General features: G+C 44.1%; 1 protein-coding gene across 7 annotated transcripts in view; it reads left to right on the top strand.

The window, feature by feature from the left end:
- The window catches only part of inpp4b (inositol polyphosphate-4-phosphatase type II B), a 1,043,608-nt gene extending 1,018,909 nt beyond the window's left edge, over positions 1–24,699 (top strand). For 2 of the 7 annotated variants that reach the window (XM_038792442.1, XM_038792441.1), the window contains one exon: positions 22,791–23,237. In XM_038792442.1, coding sequence (XP_038648370.1) covers positions 22,791–22,980 — 190 coding nt within the window. In that variant the 3' untranslated portion in view covers positions 22,981–23,237. Of the gene's footprint in view, positions 1–22,790; positions 23,238–23,273 lie in introns of those variants that run through there. The other 5 variants (XM_038792445.1, XM_038792444.1, XM_038792443.1 and 2 more) reach the window with 3 other exon arrangements.
- The last annotated feature ends 689 nt before the right edge of the window (positions 24,700–25,388 follow it).

The raw sequence follows: 25,388 nt of genomic DNA on the forward strand, positions 1-25,388 counted from the left end.
TTCGGTCTGTCAGGTCTACACCGCCCCTCTGAAAGAGCACCTAATCTAGGAACACAACCCCACCCTATCCCCCTGACCCAGTAACCCCACCTTTGGGACACTAAGGGACAATTTAGCATGGTCAATCCACCTAATCTGTACATTTCTGGATTGTGGGAGGAAACCGGAGCACCCAGAGGAAACCCACGCAGCCACGGGAAGAACGTGCAAACTCTACACAGTCACCCAAGACTAAACAGAATCTTATATTTGATGCAAAGAATCTCCTAATGAATACACATAAAGCCATGCCTTGCATATCCACTAATACTTTGACCATAAATAAAATTTTATTACCACTTAATCCATTGTTTCTGTATCCTAGTTAACACTGCAAATCAAAGATCCCGCCTGCATTTTGCAGGTAATTTGAGCTCTAATTTCCATTTTAAAGATTAAAAAAATTAATTTATGAGACCGCTGACCAGCTCTGTAGGGGAGGGGTCGGCTTGAGGGGGATTGTTGGTAGTTACCTAGATGGGAGCCACGGCTAGTGTGTGATTGGTCCTGCGGTTTGCTGCCTGTATTGTTTAAAAGTTCTGAGAGGCCTGTGTTAATCGGCTGTGTTGTGGCATGGGGGTATGGAACAGCTGTTCCTCCCTCTCTCTGCTGCTTGACTTAAAGATATACGCCCGTTAAACATCCGTGGATCAAAAAGATAACGGCAAAAATAAAGCAAGGGAAATAAGGGAATCATTAGGCAGGACCCTTGCACCGCCAAAAATGAGACTGAGCATTTTTTTGGAAAATTATGCACAATATCTTGGCATCAAAACTGGGAAAAGTTAGAAATGTAATTAGGTCATTTGTCATCAAACCTACTGACAAGGATTATGCTGTTGCCTGAAAAAGTAACCTCTACCTTGTGGGTCTGTTTCAAGTTGATGACCTTTCTTTAGAAGGTCATACATATGTTTCTGGTTATAGTGTATGTTTGTATTGTAGTAAACCCAAGATTCTGCTTGCCATTTTAACTCACCCCTGTTTTTATAATCGATGTATCGTACATTTCTCTGTCCTGAGTGTTGCATCATTTAGAGCTTCCATCCATTATTTGTTCTTTGCCCCAAGACGCGATGCTTCACACTCAACTATATTGAACTTTGTTTGTCACACAGCTGCTTACCTCCTAAACCCAGCACGGTAGCACAGTGGTTAGCACAGTTGCTTCACAGCTCCAGGGTCCTAGGTTCGTTTCCGGCTTGGGTCACTGTCTGCACGTTCCCCCGTGTATGCGTGGGTTTCCTACGGGTGCTCTGGTTTTCTCCCACAGTCCAACGATGTGCAGGTTAGGTGGATTGGCCATGCTAAATTGTCCTTGGTGTCCAAAATGGTGAGGTGGGGTTACTGGGTTATAGGAAGAGGGTGGCGGCGTGGGCTGAAGTAGGGTGCTCTTTCCAAGGGCCGGTGCAGACTCGATGGGCCAAATAGCCTCCTTCTGCACTGTAAATTCAATGATTCTAGGAAACCCGTGTCCTCCCACAGCTTGGTGGACTCTGTAGCAATCCGGAATAGCAATGCTGTGGGGTTGAAAATTCCACTGTATTATTCAGTCATATTGAAGTTGCTTTGGGAGTTCATTTTAACCCCACCCTCCAGAGGAGGCTGATGGACGGGGAGGTGGGGGGATTTCATGGAGCCCACAAGGATGGAAAATGTGGCACTGTGGGGTGATTTAATTGGTCAGGTCGAGAAATTCTGATATCTTGACAGTAGATTAAGAAGCAGAGATGAAGTCAGTGGTGTGTTTGCCGCTTGTCAAGCATTACAGTGGACAGTGGTGGGTTCCCATTTGGGATGCATTTGCATGCCACAAATGCTTATTCGTGTAATCCGTTTCTAATAAAGTCGTACCCTCGGGATGAAGTCAGTGGCATAGAAGAATCTCATGGCACTCAGTTCACAGTCGCTTAAAGATGTTGTGCATCAATTGATTTTTTGTAGTGGTGACTAAGGTAAGCGGTTTCCTTGTTTAACTCTACAGCACAAGGGAGAGAAACCGGAGAGAAACAAACCTGATTGCGACCGGGAAACGGAAGTCAGTGGTGAGGAGGGGTTGTGGAGTGGGGTCGAGAGCATGGAGGAGTGGAAGAAGGAAGGGCCTGGCACTTGGGATGTGGTGGGGGAAAAGGGGGTGGGAAAACGGTAAGGACGTTCATGACACAAAGAGCGACATCTGCTCTGTACGCTGGAACTTTTGTTGACTTGCGGAGGTCTTTGTAGTCTGTAGGATGCTGAACTTGCACTGCTGATCTGGTGTTGGACCTTCTCATCAATGGTGCTCTTTGGAGAGAAGTGGTTGCTAAGTTAGGGGAAGTGGTGACTCTATTCCAGAGTCTCTCCTTCAACATATATGGAAGATGGAATATTTGACGAGCAGGTCTGGGTTGATGAGTACAAACATATGAACGGATGAATTAGGGGTAGGAGTGGGCCACTCAGCTGCACATCCACTATGGCCAATAGTTGTACAGAGTGACAAGGGCCATGTGAATGCCCTATCCCACACACCCTGCACTCCACCCCCTCCCCCACCTCACCCCTACCCCACAATAGGGTGCCACCCTCCGCATGGCATCATGCAGCTTACCCAAGGGCAATGCCCACAGTAGCCCCTACAGCAGGGCACCTGGTGGGGGCTGCAAGCTTACCCCTGGCATGGGTAGGGTCAGCCACAGATACCTCTGCCAGCAGGGATGGGTGCTGGGGCCAGAGGCACTGGCGGGGGTAAGCATGTGGAGGGCAGAATGCTGGGGGATTGGCCGCGCGGATGTGTGTGGGGATAGGGGAGGGGGATAAGCAGGGGCAGGGGCTGCAGTGCGGGCCAGGGCCACCATGTAGCCCATTGGACCTGGTTGGGCTTGGGGGCGCGCACTGTGCTAACATGTCTGTCTTTTGTCCCCTCCACACATGGTCTTCGGAATTCAACCAGGAATGATGGCCTTCATTCTAATCGCCGCAGAGCTGGGGGATGTACTGAGGCTGTGCGAGCAGGAGCTGCTCTGGGAGGACCCTGCGGCAGTGGAGCCTGTCCCAGAGGAACAGGAACCAGCCAGTGGAGATGGAGAGTAGGCCGCCCAACAGGCTAAGGAGGAGGTGGGAAGGAGGCATCTGATCAGGCCTCATGTGTACCGGCAGTGCCTGTCCTTCGAGGACCTGCTCGACCGGGCATGGCGTCGAAGAATCTGGCTGAGCAGAGGGGCCGTGTGACATATCTGCCACATTATGGCGCAACTGGAATTCCGGGGAGGATACTCGCTCCCGGCAGCCGTCAAGGTGTCAGTCGCCCTGAGCTTTTATGGTGTTGTGTCCTTCGAGGCGTCGAGTGGGGACCTGGCAGGGATCTCACAGACCTCGGTGCACACGTACAGCCGTGCCATCATGGAGGCTCTATCTGCCCAGTTGGCACAATATATCAAAGTAAATGTGGACCAAGCCCACCAGGATGCCTGGGCAACGGGGTTCGCTGCCATCACTAGGATGCCCCAGGTCCAAGGGTGATCGATGGGATGCATTCCCTCTATGAGCAGCACCCGGTGATGGGTCTGTCTTCACGAACCTAAAGGGGTTCCACTCAAAATATGTACAGCTGGTGCATGACCATGAGCTGCACATCATGCATATCTGCACCCGATTCCCTGGCTGTGTGCACAACGCCTTCATCCTGGCACACTCGAAGGTTCCTGGACACCTTCGCGGCACGCCCCTGGGTCAGGGGCTGGCTCTTCGTCGACAGGGGTTATCCACTGTGGTCATGGCTGATGACACCTATCTGGAGACCATAGACCGATGTGGAGACCCACTACAACGATGCCAATGCAGCGACCAGGGGCGTGGTCAAGCGGTGCATAGGCATCCTGAAGATGCATTTCAGGTGCCTGGACTGTTCTGGAGGGCTCCTCCAGTATAGCACTAGGAGTGTCTCCCATATCGTGGTGGCCTGCAGCATCCTCCACTACATCACACAGCAGAAGGACGACGTGCTGGAGGAGGGGGATGAACGCCAGGCTCTGCATCCATAAAGCAGGGTGGCGCTCTCTGCTGCTATCTTTTGGCTGGTGTGGGGAGTGTGTGTGTGGGGAGTGGAGTGCTAATATGTGGCTGCAGCTTGTCAGCCTCCTGAGTGGCAATCCCGACCCCGGCGAGTTGAAAATTGTTTTTCATTGGAATCACTCAGGTTCCATGTGGTGCCAGTGCTAGCCTTAACGGATCATGAATTGCTCTGGCGCGGGAGCCAATTTAGTTGTTGCGGAAGTCCACGTATTCAGCACTTAGTTTCTGAAACCGAGAATGCCGTGCAAGGCCTATGACTTTGTGGCTCCCCAGGATTAGATTTGGGGGGGGGGGGTTACCCCAAAAGTGCGCTGGGGTATCCCTCTTGGAAGTCCCCAAGTAATGAATTACCCAGCAATTGTCCAGAAAGTTTATTTCCCCTGGACCATCGGACTATACTGGGAACCATCCAACAAAGTCATTGTAATCACTAACTTCAGATGGATGGTTCTGTCTGTCAGTTTGACACTCATGGGGCGGGAATCTCCCGTACTCGGCGGGGCGGGGGGCGTCTTGGCGGGACAGAGTGACGTGAACCACTCCGGCTTCGGCCCGCCCGACAGGTGCGGAATCCTCCGCACCTTCAAGGGCTAGGCTGGCGCCAGAGTGGTTTGCGCCCGGCCGAAGGGGCTCCGCCGGCTGGCGCAGGTCTGCGTATGCGTGGGAGCATCAGCGGCTGCTGACGTCATTCACGCGCATGCGCGGTAGGGTTCACCTACGCGTCGCCCATCGCGGAGGCTGACACAGCCGACGCGTAGGAAAAGAGTGCCCCCACGGCACAGGCCCGCCCGCAGATCAGTGGGCCCCAGATCATGGGCCAGGCCACCGTGGGGGCATGCCCTGGGGCCAGATCGCCCCGCGTCCCCCCCCCCCAAGATCCCGGAGCCTGCCCACGCCGCCAGGTCCCGCCGGTAAAGGACCTAGTTCAATTTACGCTGGCGGGACTGGCAAAGAACCAGCAGGACTTCGGCTCATCGCGGGCCGGAGAATCGCCGGTGGGGCCACTGCGAGCGGCCGCCGACCGGAGCGGCACGATTCCCGCCCCCGCCGAATTTCCAGTGCCGGAGAATTCGGCAGACAGTGGGGGCGGGATTCACGTCGCCCCCCTGGCAATTCTCCGACCCGGCGGAGGGGTCGGAGAATCTCGCCCATAGTTACTCTGAAAGAGTTCAAAGGGAAAAAAGCACCTCTAACATTGGAGTAACTATTGTAAAGGCCCAGACTGAGCCTCACACAGGACACCCCCCACAGCCTGAATCACTCAGGGGTATTCCTCCCGCTCCAACCACCACCCTGTGTCCAACAACCTCCTGATGGCCAAACCCCAAACTCCCCCATGTCTGAATTTCTCCCTTCCCTCTCCATATGGATTACCCCCACGTTCAAATTCCTCAATGTCTCTATTTCCACAACCCCCATGTTAGGATAGTGCCCCCACCCCCGGTGTCCTGAGCCAGGAAGGTCTGGCGAGACAGGTGCTTTAGAATTTAAGCGTAGGTAAGACTGTACAGAGTGGCAATCCGCCACTGATTGTCACTCTAAGGAAGTTACAGGTAAATTAAACTTAAACTTAAAGATACAAATTAAATTTATAGCTAGAGCTTATTCCCAACAGACGCAAATATAAATTACTGAAAATGATCTCTATTTCCTTACAGTGTGAGGCTGCGATCCCCATTTGACCCTGATATTTGGATCCTCACCCCACTTCCTGCTCCTATAATTTTTCTCTCACAAAAGGCCGTGGATGGTGGGTCAATTGAAATTTTTAATACTGAGATTGATAGATTTTTACAAAAGTAAAATACTGCAGATGCTACAAATCTGAAATTTAAAAAAAAAAAATGCTGCAAATACTCAGCAGGTCAGGCAGCCCTTGTAGAGAGAAACAGAGTTAATGGGCAGGATATTCCGGTCCAAATTCCAACCCAAACTCACCGGACCTTTTGCTGGTCCGTTAAGTTATCCCACCCGCCCGCTACGATTCTGATGGTGGGCGGGGCCGGAAAATTTAGGGCAGTGTTTCCGGTTGATGACCGTTTAATATAACCAAGATCACTCCCAGTTTTGATAGGGGAAGTTTAAGTGAAGGAACATTGATCAGAGACAGGTAAATGGAATTAACGTACAAAGTAGACATGTTTGATTGAATGATGGGACAGGTTTGAGGGACTGATTGGCCTACTCACGATTACATGTTTATTCGGATCTTATTAAAGTTGGCACACAAGACTAAATGGTTCATAATTGTCAATTGAACCACAACATTCACAAGAGAATCACAACTGGTAATATGTTGAATGTTAAGATAAATATAATCATGGTAAAGGGGGTAACAACCTATATCAATCCTTGTAGAATAGTAAAATTTCACAAAAACTACAGATATGATCATACATGCATTGTCTCAGCCGGTAAATGCATATTGATTAATATTCTTGTAATGCATATGCTGTTGTGCTTGAATGCAACAGCATTTCTTTCTCACTGTAGTTACATGCTTTTGTTTCTTTGAAGGAATTGCGGTAGCCTTTCATGAATAGGTTCACATCCCATAAACTTTGTAGATGTATGCGGGATGCAGGTGTATGCGGAATGCAGTAAAACCGGCTTGGATCATCGGTGCTCCTGGTCAAAATAAAGTTCCTTTGCATTTGGTTATGAAACAGAGCATGAAATGAAAATTAAATGAAAATTGCTTATTGTCACGAGTAGGCTTCAATGAAGTTACTGTGAAAAGCCCCTAGTCACCACATTCCGGCACCTGTTCGGGAAGGCTGTTACGGGAATCGGACCGTGCTGCTGGCCTGCCTTGGTCTGCTTTCAAAGCCAGCGATTTAGCCCAGTGTGCTAAACAGCCCCTTTGCATGGTTATGCTTGAATAAAGACAATTCTTTTTTTCCTGCCGTCAATCAATCAACCCAACTGTAGAGTAAAGGATTAATGGTTATGTTAATTAGACAATGATGTAAGCATGACATTGGGGTGGGATGACCAAGAGACTCCAGAGGAGCAAGTCTCAGAGAATAATGTACTTGCCATGAGTTCGAAATAAATAGTCCTGAGAAAAACTAATTTCCAAATCACTCATAAAGTGAAAATTGAGTCAGAAGACCACACCAGTAGAAGGTAAGCCCGAAGCACCAATCTAACGTAAATTTACCAAGTCTCATTTACTTTGATACAAAATTGGAACTATTTTAATGTATCTCAGTCTTAAACATGAATACAGATCATGGGTCCGATTTAACAACAAAAAGTTACATTGCCCAGTTTGATGCCAAGAAACACCCCACTATTAAACGGTGCAACATTATCATGAATGTAAGAAATATGTAAATCAACCACTAGTGGAAGCTAGATGTATAAGTATGTAAGCCTTATGGGTGAGAGGTTGAGGAGAAAGCTAGAGAACAGACTGAAGGAAAGATAGTGTGAGTGAGAGCAGATCATAGTTAATGTAATGGTGTCGAGATTAGTAGTAGATAAGCGTAGATTGTATGTTTATTATCAACTGTGTACTATCTAGGAGTAAGTATTGAATCCAAATTAGCAGTGTTAATACATTCATAGCTTTGTTCAATTGAAAGGCATATGTGATCTTTGTGAACACTACACCAGCCATCCTAAAATTAGCAACACAAAGAACACCACAAACGACACTTTGTCGTTTTCTTTGGCTTCGGACAGGACGCCCCGACGAGGCCACACTTTAGTCACTTTCTGCCTGGAATTAAACCAGCCTCACAACTGTCAGCTTGCTGATAATTAGCTTGCTTCAATATTCAACAGACATATTTTATTTAACAAAAGTAACGGTTAATGAAGCAAGTGAACTCTTTCTGTGTGACCCCTTTCTTTCTGTTTTTGTTTTTAAAAACATTCAAATAATTTTTGTAGGAAAGCTGCTGGGAAGAAAGCATTTGCAGATAAAATGATTTTTTTTACCAGTACAACTTCTTGAATGGTACTGATGCATCATGGAAATCTAGGAAACTTTGGGGGTAGCTCATGCAACCATACCTCATGGCAAAGGTATAATTTATTAGACTTGTTTATGGGAGCAACAGAGGCCTTCAAGTAATAAAGAGCTTTAAGGAAGATGTTGAAAGACACAAAAGATAATTGAATGAATAAATTATCGAATATTATTCCCATCATTTTTTTTTAAATTTCTTTTTGCAATTTCTTTTGAACATATATGAGGAGCAGTTGCGGATTCTGGGTCTAGAAGGCTGAGGGGTGATCTTATTGAAACTTCAGGATACTGCGAAGTCTGAATAGAGTGGACATGGATACGATGTTTCCACTGGAAGGAAAAACTAGAACCCGAGGGCACAGCCTGAGACTGAAGGGACAATTCTTTAAACAGAGATGAGAAGGAATTTCTTCAGCCAGAGGCTGGTGAATCTGTGGAACTCTTTGCAGCAGAAGGCTGTGGAGGCCAAATCACTGAGTGTCTTTAAGACAGAGATAGAAAGGTTCTTGATTAATAAGGGGATCAGGGGTTATGGGGAGAAGGCAGGGGAATGGGGATGAGAAAATTATCAGCCATGATTGAATGGCGGAGCAGACTCTATGGACGGAGTGGCCTAATTCTGCTCATATGTCTTATGGTCTTATGAACCCTTAATTTTGGATACTAAAAAAGTGCTGTTAATGAGGAAGAAAGGAGCAACTGAAAATATTTTTTATTTTGACTGATTTGTGGTAATCTGTTTCATTCCATACAATAGACTAATATTATAATTTTAATATAGCAGCTATTGCATGTCATACAATGTGATGTATCCTTAGCATTGAAAATAGCTAGCACAACATCAGCTTAAATGTTAACAGACACTGTGAGAATGTAGAATGAGTTTTGAATAAAATGTATAATCCACACATCAAATTTCAATTACAATGCATTATTTACACTTTCCATTATACCAACATAGCATTAATCGCTTATAGAGGTACACAGATTATATAGTAATGAATAATACTTAAGCATGTAAGTGTCATGTGGCAGTGAAAGCAAGCAATGGCCCTGGCAGTCATCAATGAGTGTACCACCAGGAAGAAACCAAACCCAAACCATGGCAGCTCTCCAGAGGCCTAATTGTTGAAAGAAAAATACATCTCAGTTTTGTTATTGAGCATGATAAACAAAATGGATTATCCAGGTTCAATCCCCTATCTGTGATAAATCAGCTGGAAAGGACGTTAGTATCTAGCCCAGGTGACATTTCCCCTTCTGTGAACCTAGACAGTTTGTATTGGCAAGCAAGTCAACCGTGGCACATTCAAACCTGAACTTTTCTTGACCTGTAGTCCACAAACTAGATAATTCACAACCCAAATTATGATGCCTTGAATTTGATTCACACCGTCTTGATTATAAACAGAATGGTCGCAGCTTTTTATATTTTCTTACCTAATTACCATGGATGTAAAGCTGTCCAAACCTGCACTTTAACATTTGGTTAGCATTGTCACGCAGGAGGCCTTTAGGGTGAGTGGACGGGTCCCGATTCTAGGATTCTCAACCCCATTCCCTAGCTGTGCAATTGTTGGGAGTGACTGTAGCCGTTTTCCTGTCAAAAGCATGCATCACTCCCCACCCGGCCAGCTCCATTGCAGAAATAGGCATCCCGTACTACTCTGCAATTTTCATGGAGTCTGGCCAGGTTTTTAAAGAGTTGTGGGTCACGGCCCCTTCGAGTGACATTTATGGTACACAGTTGATTTAGTTATTTTCTCTCTGCCAAAATTGTCCAATACTCCACGATTGTCTTTGAAATTGAAGGTAACTGCAGTCTTCTCTTTAAGCATCTTCTTAAATTCATCTCCCCGGTTCTGCAACCATCATCACCAGTAACAACTCTCCGCCTGAGTGCAGTCATTTTCTACAGTTACTTCGCTTCCCATCCTCCACATCGTTACGCCTCTTGACCTCTCCTCTGTTAATAGGTAGCTTGTCTGACATCCTGTATGCATTGACATTTTCCTCCTGCTAAAGGTTGGGGAGTTAAAAGTCACAAACTTTATACCCATCTGCCTCACACTGAAACAGATTGTTTGCAATCTTGGCAGAGTAACGGACCCTGAGCTGAGTCCCCTGCCCTATATCTTCTCCATCAAAAAGATCACTTCCCACTGAAAAAGACAGAAAAAAGGCTTCCATTTGGTGCTTTTCATGGCTGCATGATAAATATTTCACCAGGGATAACTCCCCTACTCTTCCTCAAAATAGTGCCATGAAGTATTTTGTATAACCCACCTGAAAGGGCAGATGGCACCTTGCTTTATCATCCCAAAGTTGGCACCACTGACAGTGCAGCACTCATTCGTTGCTATACTGGAATTTCAGCCAAGGTTTTAATGCTCCAATACTGAAGTAGCACTTGAACCTATAAACCTTCTAATTCAGAGATGAAAGTGGTTCAAAATAAGCCAGCTTTTGTAATATTTCCGGTCTCCATTCCTACCTCAGTTAATCCTCTGCTGAAACCCCCTCATCCATACTTGTATTGCCTCCGTTGTTGCTTATTTGGTCGGAGCCCCATCTTAACTCTATAAATACGCAATTATCCAAAAGCTCTGCTCTTTCTATCCTGCCTTCACATTGCTCCAATCACCCCATTATTCTTTATTTGATGTCCTACTGGTCTACCGGTGCCTCGATTTTAAAATTCTCATACCTCATGTTCAAATCCTTTCATCGCCTGACCAATCCCAATCCATGTTTCAGCCTCCTCCAGCTTTCCAACCATTCAAGAATTCCGATTGTCCAACATTGACCTCTTGTCTTTACAAACTTTATTCCTATCCCCATCTGCCGTGTTGGACAGAAGCGTATTTGCCCCATCAATGTATTTGTCCCTTAATACTATGGTCTTTAATTATTTTGCTAAAAAGTGCAACATATGGTACTTTGTCAATAACCTTTTGAAACAACCTAAATATTCAGCTACTATGCAACATCTGGTAACGATGTGGAGGATGGGAAGAGAAGTAACTATAGAAAATGACTGCACTCAGGCGGAGAGTTGTTACTGGTGATGATGGTTGCAGAACCGGGGAGATGAATTTAAGAAGATGCTTAAAGAGAAGCCTGCAGTTAATAAACCTTGGCTAAAATTCCAGTGTAGCAACGAGTGAGTGCTGCACTGTCAGTGGTGCCAACTTTGGGATGATGTGAAGGACGATTCACCTGAGGAAGGAGCTGTGCTCCGAAAGCTCGTGTTTGAAAAAACCTGTTGGACTTTAACCTGGTGTTGTAAGACTTCTTACTGAACTTTGGGATGATAAACCAAGCCCCACCACCTACTTTTGACTATTGGCAATTGTGCCTTCATCCATTTTGGTCATCATTGTAGAATTCCTTCCCTTGAACCTCTTGACCTCTCCCCCTTTACAGGGGAACAGGTTTTAGGGGCTGAATTAACTACTCCTGTTCAGGGGTAAGAAATTATAAGGGTTACAATCCTCTCTCGTCTTTCTCAATTAGCAGCACATTTGTCCATGTTAGCAGCACGTCACTGAATTGCCGACGTGACAATTTGGAAATTCATTTTAGTAACATAGCAACAACAAATCGTGCAAACATTTTTAATCAAACTGTCAAATTAATTCTGAATAAAGTTCTAAGACTTTCATTCCATCTGTCTGACCAGGATCCAAACTCCAGCACTAGATTTGGAAGAACATTGCAAATATCTTAACAATGATTGTGAATTATGGAAGTTTTTTTGGAAGTATGAAAGGGCCAGCTGGCTTCATGAACAATTAATGTTTCCACATACAAAAGAGCAGCTGGGATAACTTAGGCATTTGGACAGGTAGTTATGTGTGTTTGTGCTCTTGGTGTGAAATGTTGACTTTGTGGGGATACATTTAATAAACTTGTTCATAGCTTCCCATAACATTCTGCCTATTGATATTAATAGAGACCTACCCACATACACCAACATTTTGGGTAGTACGTCTTTTTGGCAACACTACCAGATGTTGCATCGTAGCTGAATATTTAGGTTGTTTCAAAAGGTTTTTGACGAAGTACCATATGTTGCACTTTTTAGCTTAGCAAAATAATTAAAGACCATAGTATTAAGGGGCTGATACGATTGATGGGGCAAATACGCTTCTGTCCAACACTTAACTGACCTTGAGTGAGGGTTATGTACTCTCTTCCATCACTTGTAGGTTACCGTACTCAGTCCCATATTAACTGCATTTTTAAAAAAAATTAATTTACAGGATGTGGGCATCGCTGGTTAGGCCAGCATTAATTTCCCATCCCTAGTTACCCTTCAGAATATACTGGTGACGTGCCACCTTGAACCGCTGCAGTCCCTGAGGTGTAGGTACACCCCCAATGCTGTTAGGGGGTGTCCCAGGATTTTGACCCAGTGACAGTGAAGGAATGGCGATATGCACTATCTCCAACTCGGGATGGTGAATGACTTGGAGGGGGACATCCAGCTGGTGGGGTTCCCAGGTATCTGCTGCTCTTGTCCTTCTAGATGATAGTGGTCGTGGGTTTAGAAGGTGCTGCCTAAGGAATATTGATGAATTACTGATATGCATCTTGTAGATGATACACATGTGCCAGACCTTTATACTACACCCCTCCTCAATTCTTTATGCAGTGTATTTTAATTGATGATAGTTTGCCTGATGGCTTACATTGGTATTACTATCATACATTTACATTGTCATTGCTACATTTTGCATCCCATCTCCGCCTTCAAGCCTTTGAATTCAAAGGTTCAGGTGGTCTGGAGGGTATGTATATCTCGTCCAGAGGAATGGTAGCCTCCATTGCTGCCGGTTCTTCTTCTAGGTTCGGGGGTTATTGTTTTCAAGCTTTTCTTCCATTCCTTCATGTTGAACAGCGCTTAATGGGTTTAGCTGTTACGCTGATTGGTGGTTGCTACCCAGAGCTCGTTTCTTGCAGAGAGGACACACATTGTGCATGTCTCCTTGTTTTATTTCTTCGCCCACCATCATCTGGGTCATCATGACATATGTAGAAGTTCATATATCAAAAATGTAATCCTCGTTCCCACATGCCACAATTTTTTAGTAACTTTGGAAAGAAAATGTCTTCCAAGGTGGCTCCGCAGTGACCATTTTGTTTTCTCTCTGCTTTCCTCTTCCCAGACTGGTTAGGTGTCAGCGGGCTCTCGTTGTGCTGATGGCGTTCTTTTCCTTTTCAACTTATTCTCTCTGCAGGAAACCTTTAAAACAAGATGCCTGGGCCATTGAGCGGATTTCTTAATCCGAGACAATGTACTAGAAGGTGATTTTCAACTCTGCCTTCCACCTTAAAAATTTTTTTTTTTGTCGTTCAGTTGAGTTCAGCAGCCACGTGTTCTGCTGTCGACTGTGGGCCCATTGATGCCACTTGTTGAATTTCAAAATGGAGTCATCGTTCACTTGCCGATTTTGGCATCTCTCCTGCGATGGTGATTGCGCTCAGCTTGAAAAAAATTCTTAGCAATGGCTGCCTGGATCAACTGCCTGCAGAGATCAGTTTTTTTAGCTACCACATTTTTCGAACTACACTTCTGACTCTAAATTTGTGAAAGATTTCTTAGGACTTGCTGTAACCTGGAATTTTAAAAGATTTGGTCACCCTTGCTTCCACTTTGCTCTGTGATTTGAAGCTGGACTTCCAGAGGTGGAGTCTTTTGCTGCAGTAAGGAATTTTAGGTCTCTGCCTTCAGCTTCCAAGCATTTCTTTGGAGCTTTTTCCTGTTGATTTTCCCTCTGCACTTCTGCTTCTGGCGTCTCTTTTCATGTCTGAGTGTTTTGTTACATTTTTGTCAGTCTTCCAATATTTTAGTTTTTCTCTGTATTTTCTGCGAAGTTTTACCACAAGCTGACACCATATTGTCTAGGGTGTTGGTTCCAGTGTTGTAGGTCTGAAGACGTGTTCATAGTCAAATATAGGTTAATTGAATGTATTTATAGACTCTTCGGACTATTTACAAATATAGCCTCTGAATGGAATAATAGATATTTTGCGTGGATCCCGGACTTGGCCATGCATCAGTTGATCATGGGAGGGGATTTCAACTGTGTCCTCGAGCCAGGGTGGTTAGGTTGAGCCCGAGATCAATGGATAGGGATAGATATTTTGTGTTTTTGAAGCACGATTGTTTTTTTGACCCACCTGTTGAGAGAAGCTGTAGCTTATCTATCCTACTCTGGCTGGAAGTTACCTAAATTGAAATATGCCACTGTGTTCACTACTGGAAGAATGTTATAGGTATAGAATTCAGGGAGGGGACTGTGATGTACTTGAACAAATTAACATTGAGAGGGAAGATATATTAATGGCTTTGGTGGTCTTAAAAGTAGATAAACCCCCCAGGCCTAGATGATATGTATCCCAGGCTGCTGTGGGAGGCAAGGAGGAGATTGCATAGGCTCTGACAATTTTCAAATCTTCTCTGGGCACAGAGGAGGTGCCAGAGGACTGGAGGACAGCTAATGTGGCACTGTTATCGTGAAAGGGAAGTAGGGAAAAATCAGGAAATTACAGCCCAGTGAGTCTAACATCAGTGGTCGGGGAACAATTGGAAAAGGTTCTGCGGGACAGAATTAATCTTCACTTGGGGAGGCAAGGATTAAGCAAGGATGGCCAGATGTCCTGCAGATTTGATTGAATGTTTTGAGCAGGTACCTATGTGTAGATGAGGGTCGTGCAGTTGATGGACTTCAGTAAGGCTTTTGACAAGGTCTCACATGGGAGACTGGTCAAGAAGGTAAGAACCCATGGCATCCAGGTCAATTTGGCAAATTGGACCCAAAATTGGCTTAGTGGCAGTAAGCGAGAGGTAATGGTCAAAGGTTGTTTTTGTGACTGGAGGCTTGTATTCAATGGTGTTCTGCAGGGATCGGTGCTGGATCCCTGCTGTTTGTAGTATACCATACTGATCTGGATGTGGATGTAGGAGGTAAGATCAGTAAATTTGCAGTTGACACAAAAATTGGTGGTGTGATAAAAAGCAAGGAGGAAAGCCTTAGATTACTGCACGATATAGACAGGCTGGTCAGATGAGCAGAACAGTGGCAAATGGAATTTAACCCTGATCATGTGAGGTAATGCATTTTGAGAGGAATAACACGGCATGGGAATATACAATGAATGGTAGGACCCTTGGAAGTACAGGGCATCAGAGGGATCTTGGTGTGCATGTCGATAGATCCCTGAAGACAGCAAGACAAGTAGATAAGGTGGTTAAGAAGGCAAGTGGGATACTTGCCTTTATTAACCGAGGCATAGATTATAAGAGCAGGGAGGTTATGATAGAGCTGTATAAAACGCTGGTTAGGCCTCAGCTAGAGGACTATGTATAGTTCTGGTCGTCACAATATAGGAAGGAAGTGATTGAACAAGAGAATGTACAGAGGAAATTTACCAGAATGTTGCCTGGGCTCGAGCATTTCAGGTATCAAGATAGACTGTATAAAATTATGAAGGGCATAGATATAATAATCGGGGCACAGGAGATAGCTTTGTCAATAAATGGCACTGAGGCCAACACTGCAAGGGTGGCGACCACAGTGGAGAACCTGGCGCATGGCTTCAGGATCATGAGTGAAGATGCCCAAGGCGTTGCACCAGCGCTGGTGGCCAGGGCCAAGGACCACGGCAGAAAATATCTATATGTGCAATTCCACATTTGCAAACTGCCCTTGAGTTTTGAACCAAGAGCCATTCCTGACGTAAATTAAATTGTAATTCATTCTCATCAGCTAAAAATAATTTTCATGATTTGTTTGCAAATAATGTGGTTTTGTATGCCCGAACTAGGAGTTCACTAAGGACCTACCTTGTGACCTTTTGTTTCAAGCCTAATGGATTTGAGAATCCTTTGACTTTGGGATGCTCAGCTGATGACTCTATGTTCTCAAAGAGGCGGTGCTGCAGTGTTAGTTTGCAAAGGCCCTTTGCTGTGTTTGGAGAGAAGCGCAGCACTGTGAATATTGTTTTTGTGGGCAGAATTTTCCATTCGGGCTTCTGAAACCTGTGGTCTGGCTCTGCAGGGATCACAATGTTGTTTAGGAGATCAGCTGGAAGGTGGGAGAGATGATGGAGGAATGCATTAGGGTGGTGCCTAATGTCTTCCTGACATAATGGCATGTTGCCAGCAATGAGAACCTCAGCATGCTGCTGCTCATTAGGTGGCCATTTGAGCCATTTATCAGCCCAATGAAGGGCCACTTCCTGCCCTGGGAGCATTTTTCCCATGTTAAGAGGGCCTGATGGCTTTCTGCTGGCGGGAAAGCCCTCGATAACAGGCGGTCCATCGCCCGTGGATGGGCCTACCCCGGCAATAATGGCCACCTCTGCATTTCGGTTGCCGGCACTGGAGTAACACCCCCACACCTTCCCGCCCCATCCTGCCACGCTGATTGCCGTGCTCTGCTCAGCTGGCCCTGACTTCTTCAGGAAGAGGTGTCTTTGAGGGTGCCTTAGCATTAAGGCAACCTCTCCTTGTATCTGCCTCTGATTTGCAAGATCACGAGCAGCAACGGAACTAGGCCTCTTCTCAGTTTTTAAATTACCTGGCCTTCACCTGTACCGCGTACCAAAGCCTCTGAGGCTGCTGAACGTTCAACTATCTGATGGGGCAGCAGGCAGATGGCTGCAATTTGATGGCAGTCCAATCTACTACCTTTCATGACGTCAGGATATCAGAGGCTGGACGGTGGCACAGTGATTAGCACTGCTGCCTCACAGCGCCAAGGTCCCGGGTTCAATTCTGACCTTGGGTGACACTCTGTGTGGAGTTGTACTTTCTCCCCGTGTCTGCGTGGGTCCCCTCCAGGTCGGGTTTCCTCCCACAGTCCAAAGATGTGCAGGTTAGGTGGATTGCTCATACTAAATTGCCTCTTAGTATCCAGGAATGTGCAGATTAGGTTACAGGGATAGGATGTGGGTGGGTAAACAGGGGAGTGGACCTGGGTAGAGTGCTCTTTCGTAAGGTCACTGCAGACGTGATGGGCTGAATGGCCTCCTTCTGTACTGTAGGGATTCTATGATTTTATGATCCTGAAGCACTGCAGCCAGTACAGTATTTCTGAAGTCCTTTCACAATTGTAATGTCAGAATTATATGGCGTAAGAACTATACATCTGGTGTAGTAAAATATATTCTAATTAGAAGTAAAAAGCTGAGGTTTTATTGATAAATAAACTGTTTAGTTGACAACTTAAGCAAAAGCTAAGAATTGGGGATAATGCACATAAAAAATGAGAAAAGTTAAATATAGAAGGAAAGCATAAAGTGAGACTGGAACAGTTCAGAAATAACTTAAAGATGACTGACAGTAAAAGTAAAGGGAATTATACCAAGAGCTCCATAAACATGATGGAATAAGTGACATTCAGAGGAAAAGTGAGACTGTTTAGAAATGAAGAAGGCAATCTTGCTCTTGAGAGTGAGGAATTACAGAAGGTGCTTAAAAATATTTGACCTCCATTTTTATAAAGGAAGGTAACATGGCAACCCTATATAACACAGAGATAATTATTCAAAAGGAGATTATTCTCTGACGAATGGGATTCTCTTTTCCTGCTGATACTGCATCCCCACCTGCATGTTTTCCGGCGGTGTGGGATTGCTTTAATGGGAAATCCTATTGACAAGCGGTGGGAAGAAAGAATCCCGCCGTCAGCAAATAACACACGCGGCGGGGGGACCGAAGAATGCCACCTTATATTTCAAAAAGAAAAATATGTTATCATGCAGAGCTGGAAAGTACCCCCTGGAATATTAAGGGAGGCTGAGAAGGAGATAACAGAGATATTAAGTATACTTTTCCAAAAACCTTAAGACATGGAAATTGTGGTGAAAGACCAGAGAGTGGGAACGTTGCAACCATATTCACGAGGAATAAGCCAGGAATTTACTTACTTATTTACGTTTGCTTATTATTTATTCAGTTGCCCATGCATTTGTGAGTTAACAATGCAGAATGAAGTGAATGGACCTGTGTACTTGGGCTTATTATGTGGGCAGTGTTTCGTTAAATGTTCTTGCATTCATAGCTTCTGAAAGCTGTGGCACCACCTTTGTATTTGTTTGCAGGTCTTGCAGATGGTGTACACAACATTGAACTTGTTCACAACTCCATACCGAACCTGGTACACTGCTCTCCCCTGGGAGGGTGTCTTGGAGTGCCATGTGGAAAATCCAACCTGTTTGCTATCACTTTTCCACCAATCAAATGGGAGGGAGGGGTTTATACGCTGTGCTCTGCCATTCCATTAGTTGTGCACAAACTCTGGACGCGATCAAAGAACCTCATTGTGCCCTATTTGGTGACACGTCGAGGCCATTTGTGATTTGTGACTCTCGGAATGCCCTCATCGCAATCTTGGTCTTGCCCTCGCTGGGCGTGATCCAGATTTACATATTTAAGTGAGCAGTCAGGCTGATTTAAATATGCCGGTGCCAGATTCTCCCAAGGCCTGGGAATGAACACCCGTGCTCGGAGCTCTCGCCATGGCGCCATTTAGTACTGGTCCACACAAATGTGGACCAGGCATAACAGCACCTGGGGGATTCTCCCAGGCCATCGGAGGTCCTCAGGTGGGCGAGCTCTGGGTAAGGTGGCACTCTGCCACTCCTGCTGCCACCCAGGCACTTTGGCACTGCTAGCCTGGCACCTTGTCACTGCAACACAGGCACCCTGGCAGTGGCACCCTAGTACTGCCAGGGTGCCCAGGTGGCACTGCCAAGGTGTCAGACTGGTTGTGCCAAGATGCCTGGGTGCCATGATTCCTGTGCCGGGGATCGGGCCTTGGCTTGCCCTGCTCTTATGAGGTGGGGCGAGGTGGGGCTCGAGGATCCCCCAATAGGTAAGTTGGGGCATTAGGGGGGGCCTGGAGACCTTGGTGGAGGGTTGAGCGATGGGTGCCGATCTCTTCCTGCACTGACAAGCTGAACTCGTCAGTGCAGGAAATGAAGGTAAGTGCGATCTCAGAGGGACGTTCCTCACCGAGGCCAAAAAAGAACAGATAGCGGGGTTATTCTTGGCGCTGCAGGTGCCGAGAAACATTCCGCTAAATGTGCCCCGAAGCGGGATTCTGTTTTTTCCCTGTTAAATCACGCTCTCTGTTTCCTGCCATCTGTTTGTGTTGTTATTCATTGGCTTTTGCAATCACCCCTTTTGTTGCTTTGCAACTTTTGGAAAGGTGTCAACTATTTTTCGTTCTGTTGTGGACACTTTTCCTTTTGGTGCTAAATCTGAACTGCTGCCCTTTGAGAGCTGCTTGACGTTTTACCTCCCCCAGTCCTCCATCCTTCTCTGTGATGAGTTACCAGTGCCAAATTCAAGATTACTTTAAATAATAAATGATGGCTAAGTCTGCATAGACCCATCTCCCATTGAAATTCATGAAACTACTCTGAAGGAAAACAGCCTTTTCCCATTGAATTATGGATGTTTTGGACCTCTGAGACATGGAACATTTGCTGAGAGAGTTCAAATTCACGACGAACATTAAAATTTGGTTCTGTTGCCAAAGATTTGCTTAGAGAGGAGAAAGCGCAACATGTTAAATTAGTATGGCACTCTAAATCTTCAGTCCTGTTTCTGCCCTGCTCTCTCACTGTACTTAAACTGCCCTGGTCATATTAAATGATGACATCTTTTGTGAGTGCAACCTTATTCATTTATCCCTTTTTGTCCGCTTTGACTTCCTGGCACTTTTTATAGTTAACCATTCTGTCCTCATCTACTAATGCATGTGGTTCACTGCCATTGGAACAACCCTGATTTGCTTGTATTAGACTGGCCAGGACACCTCCAGGATAATTATTTTGCCTTCAGCTCCACCTTTCTATTCCTCATCTACATAATTTGTCTGGTGGTATTGCCCATCGAAATACAATCAACATACTGTACACATTATGGGATCCAAACTCTTACTTTTAATTGCCCTTGACTTCACCAACACCACCTCTGTGCAATTTGATCGTATGTCCGACATCATGTTTCAAAGTGCTAGCATTTCTCTCCAACTTTACGTAGCCACATCATAAGCCAGAGGGAGGACCGGAGATTGATAGTTGCTTTAATCCATCAGCTTTCCTCAAGAATTATTTTACGAGCAGAGCCAACTTTCAGCTTCTCAAATAATGGGCTCTGTGTCTTGTGCGATTGTCTGAGCGATTACAGGAAAACCTGTGTGGGTGAAAGAACTGGCTGTCTGCAAGAGGTAGAAGTCTCCCCATGTTAGTGCTTCGCTCTATCTCCGCAGCCTCCTCCACTGCCTTGTGACAGTATGGACTGTGTACTCCTCCATTTTTTGATTCACACCCAGTGCTTTGTTCCCGTTGCACTTCACTTTCACAAGATCTTCACCTTAATCTGGAATTCAAGAAGGTCCCTCTCAGACCCATCTAAAGGAGACTGACAAAAAGGTGCGACCCATTCATGCGCTGGCTGTGAAAATTCCCTCTGTCTCCACTGAGATCACTCCATACACCAATCTCCACACCACCGCCCCCTGCTCGCTCTTTCCCTCTCTCTCTTCTCTCCCCCCACCCCCAACTCCCGCCACCAGCCAGGTGGGAGGTAACTGATTTTCTGCCCTCTCACGACCAATGAGTCAGCGAGATGCCACAGGACACCTGCTTAGTGCTTGAAGTTCACCTGCTGCATGTAAAATTAGGCTTTGGCCTCAACATGGCTTTTGTGTTAACTGTCACCTTTTGATGTGCTTACAATTCAAACCATTGGGGTTTCAGATCATGCGCTCCTGATTATACGATCTTTTCATTTGACGAGGAAGCTCAAATACATGCTTTCCACCCCCCAGCCCCGCTCCGTTTTTCCCATTCTCATTTTAATATCCAAATCCATTTTCTTCAGCCCTTGCACCCTTTTCAAGACTCTGTTTTTTCCTGCCTGTGCCTCGCATGTGATGCCTGTCTTTCCCCCAACACGATAACCTGTTCTAATTACTTTGGATAATCTTGAAGTAACATTGTTTTCTTTTCACTTTTTTTTTTGCTGCGCATTACTGGCCCTGCCTCTCTAACAGCAGTTATGCCAAGGGAACAATGAATGACCCGGATGACCCTGAGGCTGACTTTGATAACAGACCAACTTCAAGCCACTTCTATCCTGTCGCCTTGCTGCTTGTCAGCTCACACTTGTTGGTAGTGTGGCTGATTTTAAGTCTTGCTTTACTCTTGGCCAAATATCAATAAAATGCACTTGTTTACTACACCATTTTGTAACTAACAATGTATTCATGTAGATAAATGCGACTTGGTTTGTAACACGACTAACTTGTTTGTAAGTCTAAAGTAACTGTATTCCTTTGGAAAACTGTTCTGAGCAACTTTATTTATCTCACTGTCTTTGCATTAATGATTTCATTGCTTATTTTGTAGCAGTTTGTCGCTTCTGGGCTAAGTTATGCATTGTGTTACTATTCAGATTTATTTTCAAGTGTTTTACATAATATCCTGGTCTGTTATTCTTAAACGGGTGAATATAGTAATTGTAAAAGATATTTGTTTTCTTAAAATCGCAAAATATGAAAAAAATATGTAAATGTATAAAATCATGCTATATTTTTGGTCAGAAATCTATTGAGGGCAGTCCTAAATAAAAAAAAATAGTTCATTGAATCTGAAAAGTGCTGAAAAGCTTTGCAAATAATTTCTATTCTCAATTTGATACACATAAAAAGAAATGCAAGGCCTATTTAATGTATTAAATGTAATGATTTTTAAATCTTACAACTCCATTTCCGGAAAGTGCAGTGCTAGTTCATTCTTTGTATACTTTATTTGTACGCTCGAACATTTCTATTCTTGCTGAAACCCAGCCTCGATTTTAACTGGGGCCATAAGCGCAGCAACTTGTTGTTTTTGGGCCAGGTTATGCATTAAGGGCTGAAGTATGTAACATGCTCCCATGGTTGTAAAGGCATGCCCCCTCCCCCCCCCCCCCCCCTCCCCCCACACATACACACCGTGTCAAGCCATTTAAACTCCTTGGCCACGTTTAAATGTTCTAAATTGGAATCCCACCCTAACTAATGACAAGATGTTTTGGTAACAGTCACCAAAAAGGAATAAGAGAATCCAAAGCAGTGGTGGCTTTAGGGCATTTAAATGACTTTATCAGAAAGCAACATCTACAGGATGTATTTTAACCCTGCCAAATCGACAAGGTGCAGGCATCCTTGACACTGCTGGAGATGAATGTAAATGCCTTGAGAACATTAAGTTGTCCGCGAATCAGCAGAAACGGCAGTGCAAAATTCTGGTGTTTAGCTGATTTCAAAATGGTGGGGTCATATGTATTAACGTAATGTTATTACCCAGCATACATTAAATACCTACATTTTCACAAAGCAGTGTGATGTACACATTACTGCATCGACTGTGATTATATCAGGCAACAGGCTCCTGTTCAGCACAATGTATAATCAGTATGATATTTGGACAGTTTGATGTCTGTGCATGGTGTAGTTGTTATGAACTTTGCAAAGTGCTTCAGGTGAAATCAGAACACAAACAAAAATGACTCCAAAGTTAGTATGATCCCGGAAATAATCACAGGGTTGACCTCATTCCACCAGCAAAGCAAATCCATTTAAAGTAAAAGAAAGACACATGTTCTTAGATTTTCTGTTTTCCTTCCATTAACTTGCTAATATCTTGCTGATAGGAAAATTTCCACCATCCGTAACAGAGCACATCCCTGCAAGCGTATTCACCCGTGTTGCAGACCTGCTACAATATCAATAGGATGGGTTAGTGATTGGAGCAGAAAGTCGACAGCACAGTATTTGGTGACAGGAATGGTTGAACAAGCACATATAATGTGCACTCTTGATGTTTGTTGGTTTGAATTATAAAACAAAGCAACCAAGACTGTTTCTATTTATGCAAATTTCCATTGCAAAACCAAGTCACGTGATGAATCATATGCCGATTAATATTTCCATTTCAATGAACAATTGATTACTTTGGCCTGCTCTACAGATTGACTTGTGTAAGATGTATCATCACCCTGTGTTTAATAAATGTAGATGATTATCTAGTTATTTTTACTTATTGAAAATACTGCAGCCAATGTTTAATAAATGAAAATCTTTTTTTTTCATTTTCTGGTAGTATTATGAGGTGTTTTTTTCTTCCTTTTTACCAGAGAAGGATGTCGGATAGAAAATGCACAGAAGAATATAAATTGCAGGAAATATGCATTCAACACGATTCAACTGATGGCATTCCCAAAATACTACAGGCCACCAGATGGGACATATGGAAAAGCAGACACTTAAACTTAATTTCATTTGTAAGCAGACAGTTTACAAAATTATTCAGGTTTTAATTAGCTCCAAATAGAGAGAGAGTGAGTAATTTATCTTTTTTCTGGACTGAGTGATTTATCTGCTGAAGACATCCATCTTGGTTAAAGTTCTTGGAAATCTTTTTATTCAAGTCGAAGCAAATTACAGAAATTGTATAGAGCCCTTGTCATTTTTGTTTTTGGATTTTTGAGGACTAGGATATAGCCATTGTTCCTTTGCTGATGTTGCATGAAAACACCCGCAGTAAAGTGTGCCAATGAAATTCTATCCAAAAAGTAATAATTTGTGTTAAAAGAAGATATTTAAATGGGTAGCCTTGATGTAGATGATCTTGAAAGTGCTTGTTACAGCAGGTTATTGTCTACAACTGCATCATCACTTTCTGTGGTTGCTCTTTAAAGTTAATATTTAAAAGCAACTGTTTAATACTTTGAGGAAACACACTGCCGAGGGGGTCATGGTTAAACAATATACCCAGCTCAGGTGCAATAAAGGAATCTGTGACGTGAAGAAATTACTGTATTTACCGGTGGTATTTAAGTCGAAACATTTTATTGTTCGGTAATCAGCACAATATACTCTCATGAAAGAATGAGTATGACATGTGTTTCTGTCTCTGATCACAGTGTGCGTGCTTTAACTGGCAGCTGGGTGCTGTTGCTTAGATATTGACAAAATAAATTAGAACGTACAGAGCTTGAACATTACTGAAAAAAAGAGACGTCAAAGTTTTTGTCTTGCACTCATCAGGCCAGCACAAGAATACCAGTAAAATAAGGGGAAAATAATAATTTGTACTGCATGAGAAGAGAATTTTAGTTGGCAAGTGGAGTTGTCTACTTGCCAACCAACCAGCATTCTCTTCTCATAACAGTATAAATTGTCGCTTTCCCCTTATACTGGTATTCTTGCGAATGTCCTGATGAATGCAAAACAGAAAGCTTCAATATGTCTTTTCTTTTCCTCAATAGTCAAAAATTAGACTGTCTGCAACACATTCATACAAATCAATTACAAGTGCAAGAGCCATAGGATTTCAATGCACGTTATTTCTTTGAAATGTGAGTTTGGCTGTTTGAATGCAGTAAGGCCCGTTTCAATTTTCAAAACATGCACATCTCTGTTAAATAATACCTGTAAAAATAAAAAGCAGAAAACTGTAATGCTGAATGTTATATAAGGTAGAGCTACACAAATGTACAGAATACAGGACATTTTATTCATGATATTCATAAAATAAATGACACCTTACTTTTTTTCAAAGAGCCGTTCATATGCTAGATTTCTTGTGGTCCTTAACACAGTAAAATTGACTGATAATTATGACAATTGCATTGGCAGTGAAGTATTAAACTGAAATGAATGCCGACATTTCAGAAAGGTACCTGCAAAGATTTCCGTGGAATTCTACTCCATTAATGATTCCAGCATCTTTGCAACAGGAAACAATTGGTACTGGGGTAATAAAGAATTGGTAGGTACAGTGTTGGATCTGGTAAGAGGTTGTCATCTGTCTCCAAACTTCAAAATAACGTATTTATCATGTTGATTTAAAGAGCAGTTGTTGTTTTTGTGTCTGTGTATTTAGATATAAAGGCTATTCATGAAGGCCCCGCCTTCTCAACCTTGCCCCTTGCCTGAGGTGTGGTGATCCTCAGGTTAAACCACCACTAGTCAGCTCTCCCCCTCAAAGGGGAAAGCAGCCTATGGTCATCTGGGGTTGTGACGACTTTACCTTACCTTTAAAGACTTTTTGACTTAAGGTGTCCTTGAAAAACCGGTGTTTACATGTTCCTATGTTCACATGATCACAGGACCAATAACAACAGAAATAGCGCACATTTTGTGGAATGAATTGGTTATCCAAATAAACCTATTCTTCTAAATAATCCAACTTCCAAGAACACTGTTGAAATATTCCTTGTGTCGAAGATTAAGACTGCATCTACCAT

Source organism: Scyliorhinus canicula, chromosome 3 (genome assembly GCF_902713615.1).
Source record: "Scyliorhinus canicula chromosome 3, sScyCan1.1, whole genome shotgun sequence".
NCBI classification, from domain to species: Eukaryota; Metazoa; Chordata; class Chondrichthyes; order Carcharhiniformes; family Scyliorhinidae; genus Scyliorhinus; species Scyliorhinus canicula.